The sequence below is a fragment of the Quercus lobata genome, chromosome 7 (assembly GCF_001633185.2).
Source record: "Quercus lobata isolate SW786 chromosome 7, ValleyOak3.0 Primary Assembly, whole genome shotgun sequence".
In the NCBI taxonomy this organism is placed as follows: domain Eukaryota; kingdom Viridiplantae; phylum Streptophyta; class Magnoliopsida; order Fagales; family Fagaceae; genus Quercus; species Quercus lobata.
In genome coordinates this window covers 758,062-781,486 of record NC_044910.1, presented here as the reverse complement: position 1 = coordinate 781,486, position 23,425 = coordinate 758,062, and the positions used below count along the sequence as shown (strand labels likewise).

At 37.1% G+C, this 23,425-nt stretch overlaps 2 protein-coding genes and 1 pseudogene across 2 annotated transcripts; all 3 read left to right on the top strand.

Annotated features, from left to right (window-relative positions):
* The first annotated feature begins 569 nt into the window (after positions 1–569).
* On the top strand, positions 570–2,423 carry LOC115953118 (pentatricopeptide repeat-containing protein PNM1, mitochondrial). The gene has a single exon (XM_031070624.1). The coding sequence runs from the start codon at positions 860–862 to the stop codon at positions 2,330–2,332; it is 1,473 nt and encodes a 490-aa protein (XP_030926484.1). The 5' UTR covers positions 570–859; the 3' UTR covers positions 2,333–2,423.
* A 200-nt stretch (positions 2,424–2,623) lies between these two features.
* LOC115953119 lies at positions 2,624–9,951 on the top strand (annotated as a pseudogene).
* A 3,102-nt stretch (positions 9,952–13,053) lies between these two features.
* Positions 13,054–16,611, top strand: LOC115953181 (putative disease resistance protein RGA4). The gene is made up of 2 exons (XM_031070715.1): positions 13,054–15,648; positions 16,524–16,611. The coding sequence occupies exon 1, from the start codon at positions 13,054–13,056 to the stop codon at positions 15,631–15,633; it is 2,580 nt and encodes an 859-aa protein (XP_030926575.1). The 3' UTR covers positions 15,634–15,648; positions 16,524–16,611.
* Positions 16,612–23,425: the final 6,814 nt, after the last annotated feature.

Genomic DNA, 23,425 nt, shown 5'->3' with positions numbered 1-23,425 from the left:
CTTGATATAGCAAAGGGGCTTGAGTATTTGCATAGTTTGGATCCCCCTGTGATTCATGGAGATATTAAGCCTAGTAATATCTTGTTGGATCAGGATTTCAAGGCCAAGATTGGAGATTTTGGGCTTGCTAGAGTGAAATCGGAGAGTCAGAATCAGTGTGAGATTACGGTGGAGGATTGGAGGTGAAGAAGGATGGTAATGGAGGAGACTGAGAGGGTGACTACTTTTTCAAGTAAGTACTGATTTCAAGCACATTTTAAAGATGTAATTCTTCCCATAAAAAAAAAAAAATGTAATTCTTTTAAAAAAGTAATTACTGACACGCACGGACGTAGCCAGTTTTTCATTTTTTTTCAAAAATAGTAGGTATAATTAAGGTGTATTTAGAATTTGAAGCCAACAAAAATAAAACTTGCCCCCCTACAGTTTCTAAAACCAAAAAAGAGCCCAAATAACATCTATAAAAATTAATTCAAATAGCCTAAATTTATCAATAAACCCATGGTTTAAGCCTTTCAGAAACAAATATAAATATAAAAATAAAAACCAGATTCCAGTCCGTAAAATCTCTTCAAATTTACCCAAAAAAACCCTAAAATACCAGTCGAATAGCAAGTGAGACTGTGACCGAGTGTGTCTCACAAGTTGCGCCTCCTTTGCTGAGGAAAGTGACGCCACGCCGGCGCCGCCACAAGCATCATATCGCCGTGCTTAGCCCAATCTGCTCTCCTTCTTTTGGTATTTCATATTTTTTTGAAATAGAAATTCACAAATTCGTATCTTTTCCATCATCATCTCCATATATTTTTTAGGTTTCCTCTTCTCTGAATCACTCACTCAAACTGAGCTGAAGAAAAAAATGTCAATATCCAGGCTTTTGTTTCTCCGACGATGCTTATACAACGACCAAACTCCCAAACTCACTTTCCTCTCCTCCCATTTCCAATCCTTCTCTTCTTCTCCTTTTTCTGATGATCCTGTTTCTCTCTCTGTTTCCTCGGAGCTCCTTAACAACCCGAGCTCCGACCCGCTTCCGATCTCCGAACGCCTCCACCTCAAGTTCTCTCACATCAACCCAACGCCATCTCTCGTCCTCTCCACTCTCAATCTCTCTCCCGAGGCCGGCCGTACAGTCCTCGGCTTCCACCAATGGCTCCTCTCGAACCCTAACTTCACTCACTCTGACGAAACGGTGTCGTTCTTCGTCGACTACTTTGGCCGCCGCAAGGACTTCAAGGCCATCAACGAGCTCCTTTCCTCTTCTCGTCTCTCGCTGTCGCTCGGCCCTAAAACCCTGCACGCCGCCATTGATAGGTTGGTCCGAGCGGGAAGGCCTGCCGATACGGTGTCGTTTTTTGAAAAAATGGAGCGAGAATACGGCCTTAAACGCGATCGCGAGTCGCTCACTCTGGTCGTCGGGAAGCTTTGTGAAAATGGTTTTGCTAGTCATGCGGAGAGGATGGTGAAGAATTTGGCGAATGAGTTTTTTCCTGATGAGAAGATTTGTGATTTGTTGGTGAAAGCCTGGTGTGTGGATGGGAAGCTTGATGAAGCTAAGAGACTTGCTGGGGAAATGTATAGGGGAGGGTTTGAGATTGGTGTTTCTGCGTATAATGCGATTCTTGATTGTGTTTGTAAGCTTTGTAGGGACAAGGATCCCTTTAGGCTTGATTTGGAGGCGGAAAAGGTTTTGGTTGAGATGGATGTTCATGGGGTTCCTAGAAATGTGGAGACTTTCAATGTGTTGATTGGGAACTTGTGTAAGTTGAGGAGGACCGAGGACGCGATGAAGTTGTTTCATAGGATGGGGGAATGGGGTTGTTATCCGGATGATACCACGTTTCTCGTGTTGATTCGGAGTTTGTATCAGGCTGCGCGGGTGGGAGAAGGTGATGAAATGATTGATAGAATGAGGTCCGCAGGGTTTGTGAGTAAGCTTGATAAGAAAGCCTATTATGGGTTCTTGAAGATTTTGTGTGGGATTGAGAGGATTGATCATGCTATGAGTGTTTTCAAGAAGATGAAGGAGGATGGGTGCGAACCCGGGATCAGGACTTATGATTTGTTGATGGGGAAGTTGTGTGCTCATAGTCGTGTGGATAGGGCCAATGCGGTTTTTAATGAGGCGAAGAAGAGAGGGGTGCCAGTGGAGCCTAAAGCTTATATGGTGGACCCAAGATTTGCGAAGAAAAAGAAGGTGAGGGTTGTGAAGAGTAGTGTGAAGAAGAGGGAGACGTTGCCGGAGAAGATGGCTAGGAAGAGGAGACGACTTAAGCAAATTAGATTGAGTTTTGTGAAGAAACCAAAGGGAATGATGCGACGTGCCTTCTGAGATCGATTGTAATTTTATTTAGCACACCTTGTTGGAATTTTTGCAAGTGGTATGAAAATGGTGATCAGAGTTGATCATTTGTTTTTGATTATTTCTGTTCTTTTAATTTTGTCTTGCTGTTTTTATTTTATTGTTAATGATGCTAGAAATAAAAGTTTTTGTCACATACGAGCAGTCATTGTTCTGCTTATTGCATGAATGAGTTCTTATCTTCTTTTTTAATCACATTAATATTGGTACTCCATCTGTTTTATCTTGCATTGGAATCTTGAAACAAACTTATATTCCTTTACTGCTGGGCATAATTAAATGAGCATTCTGGATATTCATATTATCTTTCGGAGCCTGACCTGATCCGAATTCTGTAGTATATCATCCATATTTACCTACCTTGCTTGAAAGGGCGGAAATCCTCTTCTTCTAAGCTATGGTTTCATAATTGTAATTTGCTGAAACAACATATGTCTCCGCTCCACTGTTTATTATACTTGCTGGCTCATCGCTGCCTACAGAGACGGGGTTACCTCTTGACATGTCCCAGGAGTAAGTAGTGAGCCAATGTCTTGTTTGTCGGCATTTTCTGGGTTAGGAGTTCCAGTTTAGAATTGTAATCTTAGGTTCAACTTGAAGTCAACCTACTTTTCTTCTCTGTAGTGATTGTTATGTGAATAATACTGATCACTGGTGGTTTTCCAGAGTACTCTGTCAAAACTGGTAGTTACATATAAGATTCCTACTCATATGTAGCAGTGGTAGTTAGAGATTGGAGAGGGATGTTGGTTTTTGCTTGATAAAAAAAAGTGAATTCCAAGGTCCCTGTCCATGTGGAAGCTGAAGCTTTTCTATGGGCAGTGCATCTAGCAAGCCAAATGCATTTTAAGAAGGTGATAATTGAGGGTGAAAAAAAAGAAAATTGAAAAATAGGGCTTGAATTCTCTTACCTTCCCTTTTGAAAACCCCCCAATTCCTTTATTCGAATCCCAAATACCTGAGGTTTTACATCGTCAAAGAAATTGCAATGAGCAAGATAGGGTCTGGGTTGAACCTTAGGCTGCCATCACAGCAGAAGAAGAAGCAGCAGCAGTAGCAGTCAACAAAGCTGCCTTGCCCACCTGCCTTTGGGTTTAACGACGACGATGAGGATGATGTGGAGAGTGATATTTCTCTGAAAGCTAGCAAGAACAGGTCTCTCAAGGACACTGAGGAACAGCAGAAGAAAGCCCTCGAAGAAGACCCCACTGTTTTTGATTATGACGGAGTTTATGATGACATGAAACAGAAAACCATTCAACCTCAAGTTCAAGATCGTCAAGACAGAATGGTAAAATATTTATATATCAACATTATTCTATAATTTACTGAAAAACCAGTTTGATTTTTATTGAAAATTTGCCCAGAATGTAATTTATACTTACTGCATAAATATAGAAATTATTTTCTGTATGTTGATATCAATTTCTCTATGTTTAAAGGTAATAGAACGATTATAGAACTTTAAGATTGAAAGGGAAAATTTTATAAGACTGCTATACAACCAGCTATGCTTGTATGGTACCGAATGTTAGGTTGTTAAGAAGTAACATATTCATAAAATGTGTGTAGCTGAAATGAGCATGTTAAGATAGTTTAAAGGTAATAGAGTGATTCTAAAACTCTTAAGGAAAAATTTCATAAGACTGCTATACAACTAGCTTTGCTCTTATGGTGTTCTTATGGTGTTGAATGTTGTGTTTTTAAGAAGTAAGATATTCGTAAAATGGGTGTATCTGAAATGAGAATGTTAAGATGGATAAATGGGAAATAGACGGAGAAATAGGATTTGAGATGAGAAAATTCACATAAAAGGGTAGCCCATATTGATGAAAGGATGAGAGTGTTGATTGAAATGGTTTGGTCATGTTTAGAGAAGAGTGACTAATGCACTAGTAAGAAAGAATGAGTTGAACCAAGTTGAAGGAGCGGAAAAAAAACATTTCAATTAAGGAAGTATCAGAGAGCATGACTTTAGATAAGTTCTTGTCATTTACATGTTAATGAATTAACTTTAGTAGTAGAGAAAGCCATCATATTCAATGGAATGGAAGTGCTAATGTGCTCTATATGGATGTAGAATTCTGTTAGAAAAATGGTTTATCAGTTATGGGCATGTTGCAATCTTGATTTTTCTTTCCCAGGTTCTTATACTTAGAATAAATTATTTATTTTGATGAAAATTGGAGCATCTATTTTTAATTTTGTTTGTCTTTCCATATATTTGGTTAAATAGTGTTTATAATTAAAACATGCTTGTTTCTATTGCAGCCAAGATATATTCACCTATTGAAAGAAAAAATAAAAGAACGAGAGAAATACCGTGAGGTAGTGTATGAGAGAAAAATTGTGAAAGAGAGAAGCCAAGATGACCACCTTTATGCAGACAAGGACAAATTTGTGACGAGTGCTTACAAAAAGAAACTTGAAGAGCAGAGAAAATGGATGGAGGAAGAACTTTGCGTGAACTTCAAGAGGCACAGGATGATGTATGTATAACTTTGCCTGGTCTTGTATTTATCTAACTCCACTTGTGTTCGACTTATCATGGTTCTTGTTTTATATTACTTTACATGTGATTAACTGAAACTTGCTAGTTTAGATTATACATTTATTTTTGCATGCTCATGTCCTATATTAATTCTTTGTTATCCTGTTTACTACTGCACATTGACATTTTCTTTAATGACTTTTCTATTTCAACTTGACATATTATTTAGAATGATACATGTAGGTAGTTTAATAGTTGAATTCCAATTTGATGACTAATGAATGGGGTGAGTGTGGAGATGGACTGCAGTCACTGCACTTAATGCAACTTTACATTCATTTCTAAAATCAAATATTTGTTTTGTTTATGTTTCTAGAGCTTGGACAAAGTCAGGAGTCATTAAATCCAGTCAGGACTCAGGAGTTTCATGCATTCAATTGTGAGAATGTTTATCATAAGTTTTGGCAGCAAGTTGGTTGGACATTTCCTTTTCTCTTCTTCTCCCTTTTTTTTTTTGGTAGAAAAGGGATTCCCTAACAGTTCCTTGTAAAGCAGCCTCCACCATTGGGTATAGTATTAGTTAATGTGTTCTCAATTGGATTGTTCTATTTGAAGAACTGCATCAGAGAGGTTTTCTGTGGATCTTTTTCGAAAGGAATTTGCTAATGTAAATTTCCCAGCTTTTTGGTGGTTGGCTATGTTTAAACAATTTTCCTTCAAGTGTCACTTATTAAAAAAAAAAAAAAAAAAAATTCCTTCAAGTGTCTCATTTGCACATTTATAATTTTTAATGCCATTCTGCCAGGGTCCACCAGGGGATTTTAATCCTAATCCTTAAGTTTATCCTTAGGCCTTTGGTATCATTCATGCCTTACTCATCTATGAGACAGATGAGTGGGAAAATGCAGTATCATGAATTTTTCCTTGAAAGGCATCCTCTGTTGACGAATCAATTTTAAGCCTCTGATTCCCCAAGTTTTTTTATTGTGAATGTCTCCATTATGGTTTGAAAACTCAATGGGTCTATCTGTAACTTACCAATAAAGTAATGTCTTAGGCTTCCAGCAAACTAGTATAAGTTAGAGCCAGTGTTTGGTTAAGTTCTGCGTTGGCTGGGCATGGCCTAGACTGGTTTGGATTGGGTTGTGTCGCATAATTAGAGGGGGAGGCACTAGTCAGAAAGCAGAAAATGAAGGGTTGGTGCCGGTTGGTGTCAGCTTAATGTGGCAGCTTGGTTTGATTTAGTGACTCCAATACCTGTCCTATTGGCATGTAACCTTAACTTTGATAAAGTCAGGCGGCTTTAGGAAAGTTTCTGGTTACCTAAGAAAGATTAGCCTAATCACCGCAGATTGATCTAGAGAGGTGCATTCACCCTATGATTCAGCCCTTATGATGATTGTAACAAAGAGGGTAAACAAAGTAAACATGTATGAGTGCCAGCCAGAGGCAAGAACAGAAGTTTACAATCAGTATTACTTGACAAGTCTACAATGAAGGCAAGAACAGAAGGCACTCTCAAGGGTCCTTAAAGACCATTGGAGGTTTACATAAGTCTTGTAAAATGCTCTGTGCAGCAGTTTGGAACACATGCACTAGTTGCTGCTGCTGTTTGAATGTTTGTGAAGAATATTTGAAAAGAGAATTCAAAAACATTTGTATCATATTTCATCCATCTTCTGGGAGGAGCTGAAAATCTTATACAATCCTCAGCCAATATATTCCTCATATATAGGAGAGTTAGTATTCTTGACAATGACAGTTGGTGGGGATGCCAAGAGCCTTGTTGGCACCTCCTTTGTCGGTTTATATGTTTCAAATCTTTGGGACTGAATGGGTCATGCCAGGCTCTGTGGAAAGCTTGGTGTATTGTCGGAGCTTTTGGCTGGGAAAATTTAATTCAGACATTTGGAATATGGTTCTTGGCTGTTTGATGTGGATTGTTTGGACGGAAAGAAATCGGCGCTCTTTTGAGGATACCGAGAAATCCTTGGTTCAATTACAAGCTCTATGCCAAAAGACTTTATTTGATTGGTCTAGGTGTTGGGGCTTCTCGGATTGTTCCACTATCTTGGAGTTTATTTCGTCTCTTAGTATTGCTCTTTAAGTTTATTCTTGTTGTTTGTTTCTGTTTGTTTGTTTGTTGCATTTCTGTGTGTTCACCATCATGAACACCTTGTATTTGCTTTCTTCTATTTTTCAGTTCGATCAATAAAATTCTTGTTACTTATCAAAAAAAAACTATTGAATTTTCAAAAAGAAAAAATGACGGCTGGTGGGGGAAACTCATTAGTGGCACCCTGCCATTGGGATTTCTAGACTCTTATAGAAGAGTACAATATAATTTTTTTTATTTTTTTATTTTTTGGATAAGTAATTAGACTTCATTAAAAAAATTGAAAGAAAGTATACAGGTGGTATGCCAAAGTTTGAAAAAAGGAAAAAAATTACTGAGAGAAGAATAAAAGAGCAACAACAGAAAAGTTCAAAGCCTTTTGTATCAACGGCAGAGGCATAAAGACTCTAAAAACTCCATTAAGGAGTACATAGAAGGGGTATGAGATTGTGATGCCCCTTCGAAGAGTCTTCAAGAAGAGAAACTTAATATTAGGCAGAGAAAGCTCCTTTCCCTTAAACGTGCATTGATTTTGCTCCCTCCAAATACACCACATAAGACATGCTGGCGCTACCCTACAAACTTTTACATATCTTCAAACTCCCCTTACTCCATCCCAAGATTTCAGCATGGCGTCAACAGAGTTTGGCATAACCCAGTTAGTCCCAACTAGACAAAAAATGAATGCCCACAGATCATGTACAAAAGGACAATGCAGCAGCAAATGATTAATAGATTCCCCATCAGATCAACAAAGACAACACCAATCTGCCAAAAGGAAACCCCTCCTCTGCAAGTTGTCTATCATCAAAATTTTGCCTAGGGCAACCTCCCAAACATAAAAAGAAACTTAGGAGGGGAAAGAGACTTTCATACACACTTCCAAGGAAACAGGGAAGTAACCTCAATGCTTGCTTGCAGCACCCTATATTAGCTCCTAGATGTTAATCCTTCTTTGGATGAGCCATTGACTCCCAACTCCCAATCTTGTGCCTCGCTGATAAAGACCGGTTTCCAATGTAACCTACCATTCACCCACTCCATATAGTCTGACAGCTGGCCATCTTGATCTCTAACAAATCTGAATAATTTCAAATAGCGTTCTTGAAAAGTACCACTTCCATCCCAAAATTGTTTCTAAAACAGAATTTGAGAACCACATCCTGCCTCAAACCAAATGGAAGATGCAATCATGCAAAGTGGTCCCACCCAATCTTATATGTCCAAAGCCCCACCCTTTCCTCACCAGAGTACCGCTCACTGTTGTTTGTACCCTATTTGCAATCAATAACCTTCCTCCATAATGAATCCCTATTCCAACCTATATCGCTAGAGTCACTTACCTAACAGAGCATAATTGAAATACGACTCCATCACACCCAAACTTCCTTGTCAAATTGGTCTACAAACGATGGACCAATTAACCAGGTGATTTTATGCTCTCCATGAAAATCCCCCCACAAAAAATCTCTTTGAATCTTCTTCAGAAGAGTACAATATAGTAGTACCAATATTTGTTCTATAGCTCTAATAGTGAATATGTCAATAAGTGGGTTTCAGTTAGTTCAATTGGGAAAGTCTCTTGTACTGAATAAGAGATTTGGGGGTTGATCCCCGCCTACACCAAATGTCAATTGATGTTTTGGCCTAATAAAAGGTAATCATTATGGAGTGGACGTTGTATGTTTGAAATACTATCACTCATATTTATATTAAAAAAAAAAAAAAAACAGTGAATATGTCAATGAATGTCATATTCATAAACAAGGTCCCAGGAAACTTTATTGGTGAACATCCCAACTTCAATGTAACTATCACTATGTGGCATTATGATAAAGTCATGTTACTTGGAGTGGAATCATGTGATAATTAGTACATGTAAGATTACTTTTATAATTAAAAAAAAGGACATGTAAGGTTGTTGCTAAGTTGTAAGTCCAAAGGCACTAACCCATTGCTCTTATTCAATTCGTCCAAACACCAAACTTTAACCCTCATGATTTATGTTATGCTCATACAAGCATCCTTGAGCCACTTTTCAAGTTTGGCCAAGGCGTTTTGAAGACCAAGTCAAGCATTAGCCACGTGTTATTTTTAGATAAATATTCAACCCTCATGATTTATGTTATGCTCATACAAGTATCCTTGAACCACTTTCCAAGTTTGGCTAAGGCATGTTAAAGACCAAATCAAGCATTTAGATAAATATTCTATCCACGTCTTTATGCAACTACATGCTGTGATTTATATTTTCTTGAAGACCACACTAAATTAAATGTCTTGATATGATCATTTTTTTAAAAGGTTTTTCTCTAATGCTTTGAATCCATATTGATAATTTATATATGCATTATTGTTTAAAGGTTACAAAGAAGAGTGACTTGAGTGATTTTGACTTCAACATTGGAAAAAATGTTGCTTTTGGTGCAAAAGATGCTGAGGTGAGGAGACCAGAGAAGCAGGTTGAGTCAAAGAAGCCAGTGAAACTGGCCGAGTCAAGGGAGTTAGAGAAGCTTGAATTAAAAGGCTCTGATGATGCATCAGATGAAGGTCAGTCACCAAATGCATCAAATGCACCTTTGAAGGGTTCAGTCATGGAAGACAAGCATCAAGGTGAAAGCTCCATTCTGCCAAAGAAAAGCGTTGAATCCTCAGATACAAAGCCAATTACCAACACTTCAGCTGAACACCATCAGCCAAACAGCCAAAGCGTGACCATCATAAGAGAAGTGGAGATGCTGTGGCTGCAGCTAAAGAAGACTTTTTTTGGCACAGAAGAAGGCAAAAGAACAGTGAAATCTCTCTTGGAGCATGTTAATACAAATTTTAGAAACTAAAAAGATAAGTTGCTTATTTTAATCTGGGATACCTGTAAAAATCTCTCTCAGAAGCAGATTGTGGATGCCATGTTTGGTTTGTGCATAAGCTTTTTGCTGTCTTTGCCTCCCCATCAAGGAGTCTTTTAAGTTTTATGAGTGATTATATTACTATTATGGTATGGGGCTTAGCAATTAAAGAAGTATTTTATCTAACTCGTCTAGGAAACACTTTGGAGCCAGTCCTGTAACTGTAATTCATCACTCATAAGTGGAATGTTAAAATTTTTATTAATAAACCAGTGAAGCAATGAAGGTCCTGGAGCAACTTGTATGCTGTACTTTCCAAGAGATCAGCTCAGCATGAGGCATTCGAAGTGATCTGAAAAAGCTTGAGCTCACTGTGGCCACCATTAAAGCCTTACTCTTAGATGCTGAGGAGAAGCAAGCAAACGACCATAGGCTGAGGATTTGGCTAGGGGAGCTCAGAGACGTTCTTAATGAAGCTGAGAATGTGCTGGATGAATTTCACTACTGAGTCCTGCAAAAGGAAGTCATGAAGAGATATGAGAGCACTAGCGAAAAGGTGTGTCATTTCTTTTCTACTTCTAATCCAGTTGCAGTCCATTTTGAAATGGCGCATAAAATCAAGGATATTAGGAAGAGGGTTCATGATATTGCAGCCCTTAAGGATAAATTCAATCTAGCCGAACGACTCGAGGATAGGAAGATCATAAATATGCACCAGAGGAGGGAAATGGACATGACCCACTCCTTTGTTAATCCTCTTAATGTCATCGGTAGGGATGATGAAAAGGAAGAGATCATTTTTTTTTACGGACCCATTTGAAAATGCTGGCAGAAATGTCAATATAATTCCTATAGTTGGGATTGGAGGTTTAGGGAAGACCACACTTGCCAAGTTGGTGTACAATGATGAATGGGTAGTTAGCCATTTTCAATTGAGGATGTGGGTGCGTGTGTCCGAGGATTTTAATGTTACATGGTTGATAAAAGAAATCCTTAAATCTGCAAAAGTTACAAAACTTTTAAAAGGCAAGAAATTTCTTCTTGTCTTGGATGATGTTTGGAATGAAGATCGTAATAAATGGATTGAATTGGAAGATATGGATTGAATTGGAAGATTTGTTACTTGGAGGTCGTAATGGAAGTAAAATTATAGTGACAACATGGAATGACTCAGTTGCTACCATTATGGGGACTAACCCACATACAATTTGGATGGCCTATCACAAGAGGATTGTTTGTCTTTGTTTGTGACATTGGCATTTCAAGAAGGAGAAGAAAAACAATATCCAAACCTCTTAGAAATTGGAAAAGAAATTGTTGAAAAATGTAAAGGGATTCCATTGGTTGTAGATACGTTAGCCGGCCTACTTTATTCAAAACTTGATAAACATCAGTGGAAATTTGCGAGAGATAATGAGGTATGGCATTTAGAACAAAACAAGGGTGACATCTTACCCGCATTGAGGCTCAGTTACAATCATTGCTTAGGCAATTAATAAGATAAGAGTAAAATAAGTTAATATGAACTTTTAAAAAGAAAAAAGCTAAATGCAAACTTGGAGCTCTATTTAGTAGAATCTCATGATTTCTCACATGAGGTCTCTGCTTATATATATATATATATATATATTGATTAAATGTGAGACATGAGATATTTATTTGAGTTCATGTGGTTTTCATCTATTTATATACTTATCTAAATTACCTTCTACATTGAGGCCAGTTCTAGTATTAATTCACTTAAACAACTATCCAAGGCTTCCAAATGGAAGAATGACTCATTATTTTGATCTTAAAGTAAATTACATCTTAGGATCCGACTTATTTCCAGTGGCCAATGCCACTGGACACGTTAGGATACAGACACGTGTACGTATCGCAATGTGTCCAGTGGTACTGGCCACTGGACACAAGCTTCACCCTTACACCTTAAACTCTTTTAACTTTTTAAAATTTTTTTTAAACTTTATTTTTAAAGTAGTCCACTTCTAGTTAAAAATGGTATGTAGCTATGAGTTTGGCTTACCTCCAATAATTTTTTAACTAGAGATCTCTTTTTGTTTTAATGAGAAACTGTCAGATCACCGACTAACCCAATTTTTTTGATATACACCGTCCAAATAGTAGAAATTTTTTTTTTTGGGCATGCAAACGGAGTGGACTATATTAGCATAGCAAAATACAATCGAAGTGTCATGTACCAAAATAAGTCAAACCAACAAATATATACACAAAAAGTTAGGCTGTATGCATTTGCATCATCCTTATATGGTCCCAAAAGAAGAAGTAATAAAAAATGTGGGATATGTGTCATGAAGTATTTCCCTCTGCATTTGGTTGCTCCCTCTGTTAGTCTGTCTGCATATCTATTTGTCTCTCTTAAAACATGTGCTCAACTGTGGGCCTTGTTTGTGTAAGTAGATACCTGCAATCATTGATTAAATTTGTTAGAAGTGGAGGATATGTATTGTTCTCTGATGTAATCCATTGAACTGATAGCTCGGAATCCAATTCTAATCCCAATTCCAAGCCAAATGTAATCCATAGTTCCAAACCCAGTGACACAGATATTCAATTTAATAGAGAATATCATTAGCCAACATCCTTTATCAACTCAAAGAATGACCCCTGCACCGGCCATTCCTAGATTTCCTTTTACACTTCCATTTTACAATCGACTCTTTTTGAAAAGTTAATATTTCATTTTTAAAATTCAATTTATTAAACCATTTGGCAATTTCGGTGCCAACATTGGTAAGAAAGGCATCATTCTTTGTATGGTATGTCACGGCTTCTATCTAGCCCATCTTTTTGCTTTCAGACAAATAATGAGATTCCACCAAATCTCTTATCAACTAGAGTATGCATTGAATGGTTAATTTACTTACACTTAAGTCTTCAAGGAAACCCAAACAAATTTAAAAGATATATACTGTCTCAATGCTTAAGTCATTCCTATTCCATGCTTTGCCAATGGCCTAAAAACCTATCATGTGCCAAGCCAAGTCATGATCCTTGGTGCAATAAATCTACCTACGTACAATTTTGCCACCACTTATTTGCAATTATATCCGAATTCTGTGGATCATATTGCCATAGAAACGTATAAGGTCCCAAGGGCTGTCTAATTCAGAATCCCAAGATATAGGATTTCTGTTGATAAAAACAGCTACTAAGACTTTAAAGGCATTGATTTACTTTACTATCAACCTCCTTTCCATTCCACCACCTTGAGAACATGGAAGAAATAGCTAAGGGCGTCACAGGGAAGGTCTTGGAGCAGCTTGGATCCCTTATTTACGAGGAGCTCAGCTCAGCATGGGGCGTACGAAGCGATATGACAAAGCTTAAGGGCACCGTGTCAGCCATTGAAGCCGTACTCTTAGATGCTGAGGAGAAGCAAGCAAGTGACCATAGGCTGAGCCATTGGCTAAAACAGCTCAAAGATGTTCTTAAGGAAGCAGAGAATGTGCTGGATGAATTTCAATACCGAGTTCTGCAAAAGGAAGTAATGAAGAGATGCAGGAGCACTAGCAAAAAGGTGCGTTATTTCTTTTCTGGTTCAAATCCACTTGTATTCCGTTTTGAAATGGCGCACAAAATTAAGCGTATTAGGGAGAAGGTAGATGATATTTCAGCTCTTAAGAATAAATTCAATCTTGATGCACGACTTGAAGATAGGAAGACAACAATGCACAGGAGGGACATGACCCACTCCTTTATTCCTTCTCAGAATGTCATTGGTAGGGATGATGACAAAAAACAGATTATAAATCTTTTGATGCAGCAAGATGCTGACAGAAATGTCAATGTAATTCCTATAGTTGGGATTGGAGGTTTGGGGAAGACCACACTTGCCAAGTTGGTTTATAACGATGAAGGGGTAGTTAGTCATTTTCAATTGAGAATGTGGGTATGTGTGTCTGAGGATTTTAATGTTACATGGTTGATAAAAGAAATCCTTAAATCTGCACATGTTACAATTGATGAGAATTTGAGTCTAGATCAGTTGCAAATTCAGTTAAGAGAAGTTTTAAAAGATAAGAAATATCTACTTGTCTTGGATGATGTTTGGAATGAAGATCATAAAAAATGGATTGAATTGGAAAATTTGTTGCTTGGTGGTTGTAAAGGAAGTAAAATCTTAGTGACAACACGGAATAGCTCTGTTGCTACTATTATGTGCACTACTACCACATACAATCTAGAAGGTCTACCCGAAGAGGACTGTATGTCTTTGTTTGTGAAATTGGCATTTAAGGTAGGACAAGAAAATCAATATCCAAACCTCTTAAATATTGGAAGAAAAATTGTCAAAAAATGTAAAGGGGTTCCGTTGGCGGTGAGTACTTTAGCTAGTCTACTTTATTCAAAATTAGATGAACATGAGTGGATGTCTATTAGAGATAATGAGATATGGAATTTAGAACAAAAGGAAGGTGACATCTTACCCGCATTGAAGCTCAGTTACAATCAATTGTCATTTCACTTGAAGCAGTGCTTTGCCTTTTGTTCTCTTTTTCCAAAGGATTATGACTTCAATAATGTTCAATTGATTCAATTTTGGATGGCACATGGAATTCTTCAATCCCCTGCTGATGAAAGTCAAGAGTTGGAAGATGTTGGTGACTTGTATATCAAAGAGATGTTGTCGAGATCTTTCTTTCAAGATTTTGATCAAAGGGAATTTCTGCCCATTTATACCTTTAAAATGCATGATCTGGTCCATGATCTTGCAATCTCAATTGCCAAAAGTGAGTGTTCGATAGTGACCAAGAAGTCTACCCTTGCTGCAGAAGTTTGTCATCTGTCAATTTTGGAGAGTGGGCAAGAAGTTACAACACAATTAGAGAGGTTGAGCAAAGTTCAGACTATTATTTTCAAAACAGAGCAACCCATGTCCATACTTAAAGCAAGTATCTCAAGATTTAAGTACTTGCGGGTGCTTGATTTGAGCAATTCATCCTTTGAGGTGTTGCCAAATTCTATCGGAAGTTTGAAACATTTGAGATATCTCGACCTAAAAGAAAATGAAAGAATCAAGCAACTTCCAGATTCCATTTGCAAGCTACACAGTTTGCAAACTTTACTGCTTGGTGATTGCAGCAAACTTGAACGGTTGCCCAAAGGTATAAGGGACATAATCAGCCTCAGGTTTTTGGTTGTTACAACAAAGCATACCTGCTTGTCGGAGAAGGCAGTAGGTTGCTTGGATTCTCTTCGATTTTTGTTGATAGTTGATTGTGAGAATCTAAAATGTCTGTTTGAAGGGATGGAGGGGCGCCTCACCTATCTTCGAACATTGTTTGTTGATGATTGTCCAAGTTTGACTTCTTTATCACTAAGTATCAAACACCTAACTGCCCTAGAGATCCTGGGAATTAAGAATTGTGAAGAGCTTAGTTTGATGGAGATGAAGGGAGAAGACAATCAAGATCTCAAGTTGAGCCTCCAGAAATTGATGATTAAAGGTTTACCTAAGTTGGAGGTTTTGCCCCAATGGCTCCAAGGATCTGCAAACACTTTACAGTTGCTATGGATTAGAGAATGTGAAAATTTGAAGGCTTTGCCGGAGTGGCTGCCACGTCTGAAATCACTTCACACACTTTGGATTGTTGATTGCCCTAAGTTGTCATCTCTCCCTGAGGGGATGGAAGCTCTCACTACACTAAGACAATTGGAGATCACAGAATGTCCTGATTTGAGCAGAAAATGCAGAGAAGAAGATTCGCACAAGATTGCTCATGTACCACTGATTTATCTCGAAGGGACCAGGTTCACAATAGAAAAGAAGATGGCGTCAGCGAGTACTTCCTAGAAGAAGAGAGATGAGGTAAGGGCATATCTGTCCTTTTGTTCTTCTTTATGCTATTTAACTGAGTATTTATTATGGTTTTTAAGTTTTTAGTTTTTATGCTTAGCAATGACTACTGATTTTTTTTTTTCGATAAGCACAATGAATACTGATTGTTGATAAGTTAATAGTGGATACAAATCCTGAACGCTAGTTATGTTTAGCCCTTTTCTTTGTCTAAATAGTTTTGAAGTAAATTGAAACCAAAAATATCTTTTTTGATGAAAATTGAAAATAAAATTCCAAAACTTAAGTAGTATTTCAAAGGGTAAAATATTTTCTTAGTCCTTAAATTTTACTAAAAGTTTTTTTTTTTTACCCCTAAACTTTAAGGTGTGCATTTTTCATCCATAAATTGTCGAAAAGTTCATCTTTCATCCCTAAACTATTGAAAATATTTTATTTATGTGCTTAAACATTACTAGAAGTTTGTTTTTCATCCCTAAACTATTTTAAAAAAAAATTATCCTTATTTTTGTCTCTAAACTATTAAAAAAACTATTTACAAATTTTAGAGTTGAAAAAAAAAATTTTATAGTTTAAGGACCAAAATAATATTTTATACTATTTTATATCTTCTTTTACCACACCTAATCCTCACAAAAATATAAAAATAAATAGAAAAAAGAAATAGAGAAAGAAGAAACATTGATCTATTTAATTTATGGAGGAATTAAATCTTGTTTATGGAACACTGTGTTACGAAGTTTGGGAAACAAGGCATTGACACCCATAATCTTGATTGATTATGTTAAATTTTTATTTATTTATTTTTCTTTTGTATAATAATTTTTCGTAGTATTGTTCTCACCGTAATTTTCTTATATACTAGATAATTGCAACTTTTGTTTCAGGAGTTCGACATAAGTGACATCCAATAGAATTTGAACATTGCTCAATTCAAAGTCACAAGTTCCTTCCATAATTCATAAATATTTCTTGATTGCAATTTATATGATGTAAATAAATAAATAAATAAATACTTCTGTTATTTAGTTCACTTTTGAGTGATGTAAATAAATAAATATTTCTATTATTGTAATTTGCACTTAATGATGTAAATAAATAAACATATATGTCATTGTAATTCAAATAAAGAGATGTAAATAAACAAAGAAGTGATGTGTATACTCACTTGACTACATTCTTGTGTATAATGTTGAGAGTTCCATGGATTGGTTTGTGTAATCGTCTGTTCTTATAATCATGTTTTATGATTCTTCTTTGTAAGCAATAAGCACTGTTTATATTAACATGCTTAATTAATTAGAAAATATGATGTGTAATTTACATTGAAGGGAGTGACATTTTTATTTGTTTATAAGCTTCTTCTAACTTAAATCAAAGTTATAAATGATGTATTAAGATTAAGTTTAGAGAAAAATGACAAACTAATGATTATAGGTTGTTGGTTCTCAATTTTGGGAACAATGAGTGCCATTTTCAAATCCTTCTTATGCCAAAAGAGTCGGAACACTTGGGTTTCTCAACAAGAATTGCTTAAATCTCTACTACCATCATGTTAATTATTGAATTTTATGTTGTTGCAATTCCCTCAGATATTGTCCATATCAAAATTGAAGAACATAAATGCAATCCCACTAAAATTATTGGAAAAAAGTTTGAGGGAATAATATGAAATGGCCAATTATATAATGGAATTCTCTGATATCCAAGTAAAATTTGGGATCTAACTTCTAAGAACTAGAATTTTACTATTCAAGAGCCAGGGTCCAATTAAAAAAAAAGGATAATTTGGTCAATATTAAGATAATAGGGTTAATAGATATGTGAAAGCATGTAATGCAATCCCAAAATGAAAAATGAGCTTCACGTAAAGTCCAAAAGGCACAAAATGTTAAAAAGAATAACTTTACTTTACTTTTTTTCTTTTTTTTGGAAACAACCTTTACTTTTCTTGAAAGCTAATTTACATGTCAAATTTAACAACTAATTTGTGCTTAAAATTTAAAGACAATAATGTCTCAATACGAATGATTTCACCAACCATTTCGAAACATTCTTGTTAAATAATACCTTCAATGTTTTTCAATGATATCTCATATTAATCAACTTTGCTCTATATTATACAAGCAAAGCAACCAATGGATTTTGATATCCTCTCTTGATTTTAATCATTCTCTAAATTAGATTTAGCTTTGAATTTTTCTTGCATCAATTACTTGCTACTTACTAGAATAATTTGTGAGCATGCTAAAATAAAACCATACTGTTATACTCTTATTACATGAAAAACATGAAAGAAAATATTGTAATTAAAAATAGACAAAATATTAAATTCCATTTCAACATTTTCTTCCCTACTTTTCCTCCTCTTTTGTCTTTTTCACCACATTAAACAAGGAAACCTCTCATTCTCCTATATTTTCCATCCTATCCCTATTAGACCCAACCAAACAGACTGTGCAATGGAATTTTTAGAGACAACAATTTTTATTTTTTATTTTTATTTTTTGTTTTAAATACCTGGAATAAAAACACTTATCAATCTAAGCAGCAATTTGTAATTAGTGTTTTTGAGTCCTAACTACTAATTTTGGACACAAAGATTGCTATAATCCATCAAAAAAAAAAAAGATTGCTATATCATCTATTGCGTCCAAAATGGAGAATCATTAGCATTGGAATGCAGGTTTTCATTAAGAATGTGACAAGAACTCACTAACACATGCAAGCATCTATTAGCTTTGTAATACAACTTCAGTAAATTTGAGACATCATCAAGGATGAATGGACCAAGTTTACCCACCCTAAATAAAGTAAGAAGCTTTTTTGATACTATCAAATGAGCTTCTGAGGCCTTATGAGGTATTTTGAATGCCTTCTACAGTGCTTCAAAATGCTACTATATAAGACCCTCCAAGTCACTATTGTCTTTTACATTACTAGTGAAATCTAATTGAGTTAAATACAAAGCACATTGAACTTCTGTGACAAGATCTTGAAAGGGAAAACATAAAGAAGTAGAAATTCAGAAATTCATGTTACCATTAAGGTTCGTAATTCCAATCTGTCTTGGTTATTTTCAGCTATCTATGCTAGTCCTAGGTTTGCTGAAAGGTCTATTCTGTGGAATAATCTAATAAATGTTGCGGAGTTGCAGAGCATGCCTTGGGTAATTACAGGGGATTTTAATGAGCCTCTCTCTAGTGCTGATAAGTTAGGAGGAAGAGATGTCAGCATCAGGAGGTCTTTCCTTCTAAAGGACTGTCTGGACAGATATAATATGATAGACCTAGGGTTCTCAGGTTCTAGGTTTACTTGGGCCAATCGTAGAGATGCTCACATTCTCATCCAAGAAAGAATAGATAGATTTTTTGTAAATTCTAGTTGGTGCACTCTCTACCCTGAAGCTAAGGTTACCCACCTAACTCGTTGTCACTCAGACCACTGTCCGGTTCTTCTGGAAACCAGGCCTTCTGAGTGGTCCAAACCTAATGTGTCCTTCAAGTTCCAAAGCTTTTGGCTTTCTGACCCCTCCTTCCCTAGGGTTGTCTAGCAAGCTTGGAGTCAAGGCCTTCACCTTCAAGATGCTATTGCTAAATTTTTGCGGGATGCCTCAGAATGGAATAAAGTCCATTTTGGTAATATCTTTGCAAAAAAGAAAAGGATTATGGCGAGGTTGGATGGAATTCAGAGAAGTTTAGTTATTAGGCCGTCACATAATCTTGTTATGTTGGAAAGGCATCTCCAAGCTGAGCTGGCTTGTGTTCTCAGCCAAGAAGAGGAACTTTGGGCTTTGAAATCTAGAGTGAACTGGATGATATTTGGTGATCGTAACACTTCCTTCTACCATATCTCAACTTTGGTTCGAAGGAAGAGAAACACTATAAGTGCTATCATGTCTAACACTGGAGAATGGGTGCATGATGAGAGCGAGGTGAAGGAGGTGATCCGTAATGGGTTTGCTAAGTAGTACAGTACGTCTCTTTGTTCTGCTCCTTGTCATATTCAGCCGGATAGCACCTGGCATGCTTGCATCACTGATGAGGACTAGGACAATCTTGATGTAGAGGTTACCGATAAGGAAATTAGAGCAGGTCTTTGGTCCCTGAAAGCTTTCAAGGCCCCTGGCCCTGATGGTCTTCATGCTGGTTTTTTCCAACGGTTTTGGCTCGTAGTAGGCAGGTCTGTTATGGAGGAAGTTAAGAAGATTTTTCTGTTGAAAGAAGTTCCAGAGGTCTTAAACAGTACCCTTATTTCTCTCATTCCCAAAATTCCTGGCCCGGAAACTATTAACAACTACCGCCTAATTAGTCTCTGCAACACGGTGTATAAGATTGTGTCGAAAGTAATAGTTGCAAGATTGAGACCGCTACTTGACCAAGTTATTTCTCCTCTTCAGACCACTTTCATTCCAAGTAGAAGGGGTACGGACAATGCCATCTTAGTCCAAGAACTAATCCATACTGTGAGTAGAAAGAAGGGCAAGATTGGGTATATAGCAATCAAAATAGATTTGGAGAAAGCTTATGACAAGCTCGAGTGGAGCTTTATTAGGGAGATGCTTACCAAAATAAATCTTCCTCAAGGGTTTATTAAGCTTATCATGAGCTGCATCTCTTCGGTCAATACCTCTATCTTATTAAATGGAGCAAGGTTGGATCAAATTCTGCCATCTAGAGGAATTAGGCAAGGAGACCCTTTATCTCCGTACATCTTCATTATATGTATGGAATTGCTTGGTCACCTCATTGAAGCGCAGTGTAGTTCTAAGAGCTGGAATCCTGTGAAATCAGCTAGGGCAGGTTTGGCTTTCTCTCACCTTTTCTTTGCGGATGATCTAGTGCTATTTGCTAGAGCTGACCATGCGAATTGCACCATTATCTGAGAGGTGTTAGATGAGTTTTGTGATCGATTTGGGCAAACAGTTAGTGAAGCGAAATCCAGAGTTTATTTTTCGCCAAATGTGGATAGGGACATGAGAATTTCTCTGTGTAATATTTTGGGCTTCCAATCTACCCCAAATATTGGAAAATATCTCGGCATTCCCATAAAACATTCTGGCCCTTCAGCTAATCATTTCAACTTTGTTTTGGATCGGGTGAAGCAGAAGCTTTCAGGCTGGAAGGCTAACCTCCTTTCTTTGGCAGGTAGAGCGGTTTTGGTCAAGCATGTATCATCTACTATCCCTAATTATGTTATGCAATGTGCTTATTTACCTGGCAAAATCTCTGAGGGCATTGATAGAGTAAATAGGAATTTTCTTTGAGGTTCCTCAGAAACGGCAATAAAGACTCATTGGGTGAACTGGGAAAAGGTTACTAAGACTAAAGAGGAGGGTGGCTTAGGGATCCAGTCGGCTAAGGGAAGGAATTTGGCTCTTCTAGCAAAGCTTAACTGGAGATATCAGTCAGAAGGAAGTTCTTTATGGGCTCAGGTGCTTAAAGGTAAATATTGTAGCACTAGAAGAATTAATTCAAGTAATAGAGACAGATTGCCTTGCTCTAGGGTGTGGGCTGCAATGAAAAAGGGAGCTGAGGTGTTTCAAAAAGGAGTTAGATGGACCATTGGAAGGGAAAGTAATCTTAACCTTTGGAATGATAACTAGACTAAGATGGGCTCTCTCAGGCAAGGCATTCAGGGCCCCTTGATCCGTGAAGTGATGGATCTAAGAGTAAGGGATGTTGTCTCTGTTGGTGGATGGGACTGGACAAAAATTCCTTTTGTTTTTCCGGATCCAACAAAACTTGAGCTTCAGGCAATTCTAGTTGCTTTGGCTTCGAGAGGAGGGGATAAGTTAACTTGGATAGATTCAGAGCATGGTACTTTCAATATTGGGTCTGCCTATAAGTTAGCCACTAGGGTGGGTATTGGTGCTCATTTTGAGGGGAGTTGGATTTGGAAAGTAAAGATCCTGCCCAGAATTCAATCCTTTGTTTGGCTTTGCTTGCATAATAGTATAGGAGTAAAAGATTGTCTCCTTTCAAGGGGAATTGTTCCTGAGAGCTCCTGCCCTCTATGTCATTCAACCAATGAGTCCATATTGCATGCTCTAAGGGATTGCGAAGTTGTGAAGCATATTTGGAGTCAATTGGGAGAGCGTGATGTGGACAATCACTTCTTTGAAAGAGACATTCAGGAGTGGTTTAAAGTCAATAGCACAAACAATAAACTCACAGGTCAGCTACACATTCCTTGGAGTATTCAATTTCTTTTTGCTGTTTTGTTAATCTGGAAGCACAGGAATCACATGGTCTTCAGGAGTCTTGGGCCGAACCCCCATTTGGCAAAGGAAATAGTTCAAAGGGCTTTTGAGTACAACTTCTATGCTGCGCCAGCCAAGGAGCCCATTGTTAAAATTATTAGGCCTATCCGATGGTCTAAGCCTGAAGCAGGTTGGTTGAAGTTAAACACGGATGGCTCTTCCCTTGGAAATCCAGGATTGGCAGGGGGAGGGGGTTTAATTCGCAATGAAGAGGGTGGATGGGTAGCTGGGTTTGCTTGCAAAATAGGAATTACAACAAGTTTTCTTGCTGAACTCTGGGCTCTTAGAGACGGTCTTAATCTATGTGTTAATCGCAGCATATTAGTAGTAAAGGTGGAGCTGGATGCAAAGTCTATTGTGGATGTTGTTGCAAACGCGAAGTATTCTAATATCTTTGCTTCCACTCTCTTGGATGATTGTAGACACTTGATCCAGCAAATCCCTCAAATTTGTTTCAAGCATATTTTCCGGGAAGCAAACCGTTGTGCGGATGCTTTAGCCAGGATGGGAGGCCTTCAAGAAGATGAGTTTATTGTTTTTGAAAGTCCTCCTGTGGACATTTCCTTTTTGTTAGATTTTGATTTCAATGGCTTGTATTTGAACAAGCTCTGTTCTGTTGCTCTATTTGAGCTTTAGTTTTGTTGTTATTATTATTCCTCTTAACCAAAAAAAAAAGAGATAAATTAAAACAAGATATTCACAGGTCACATGGAGACCAGAGCCACTAATCCCATTTATTCTTTTTCAAATCTTCTCATTGAAATCAAAACATCCACTTCAAGCGACACATTCTTACTCAATGATAGTGCAAAACATGTGAATTTACTCTTCCTCGATTTATGTATTCTCTATAGAGTTCCTTATAAGGTTTCTCTTATTTACTTCTTCTAAATCAAATACATCTTTTTGCTTATGGTGACTTCATCTCAACCACCCAAGAACATGCTTTTGTTGTTTGCTCATCTATCCCAACCATAAATTATTGTCATTCACCCTTTCAACAATTCTTCATTTTACTTGAATGGAATTACATATTTTGCTAGAAGCAGCCATTCTAGCATTGAAAATCTCTTTTAACCATTTGCTTTGTTTTCATTTCCTCAATATGAATCCTACTGTTTCTTTGAAGCCATATATATCCATTTCATTTTACAAAATGTTTCTCTAAAACTTTCCCTCTTAGATTTCTTATTATTCCCCAACAGATCAGCATATACCAAGTTACCAACTGTTAGGGACATCAGACACGAAGCATAAGCCCATGATACTGATAGGCTTCCAAATTTCCTTAGTGAATGAGCAATAAAAGTGCAAGTGATCCATGTCTTTCGATGTTTTTTCTGCATAATAGACAAGCAGAATCTTTTTGCTTCTTATTAGTTGCTCCCAAGTTGCTGCACAAACAAACTTGTCTGATAAAGAAACAGGCCAGATTGCTCCATCACAATCCTTAATCGGGCATCTGCACTACGCTCAGTTTAATTTTGTTGTTTTCCAATTCCTCTGATCTTTATAATTGCTAACCAC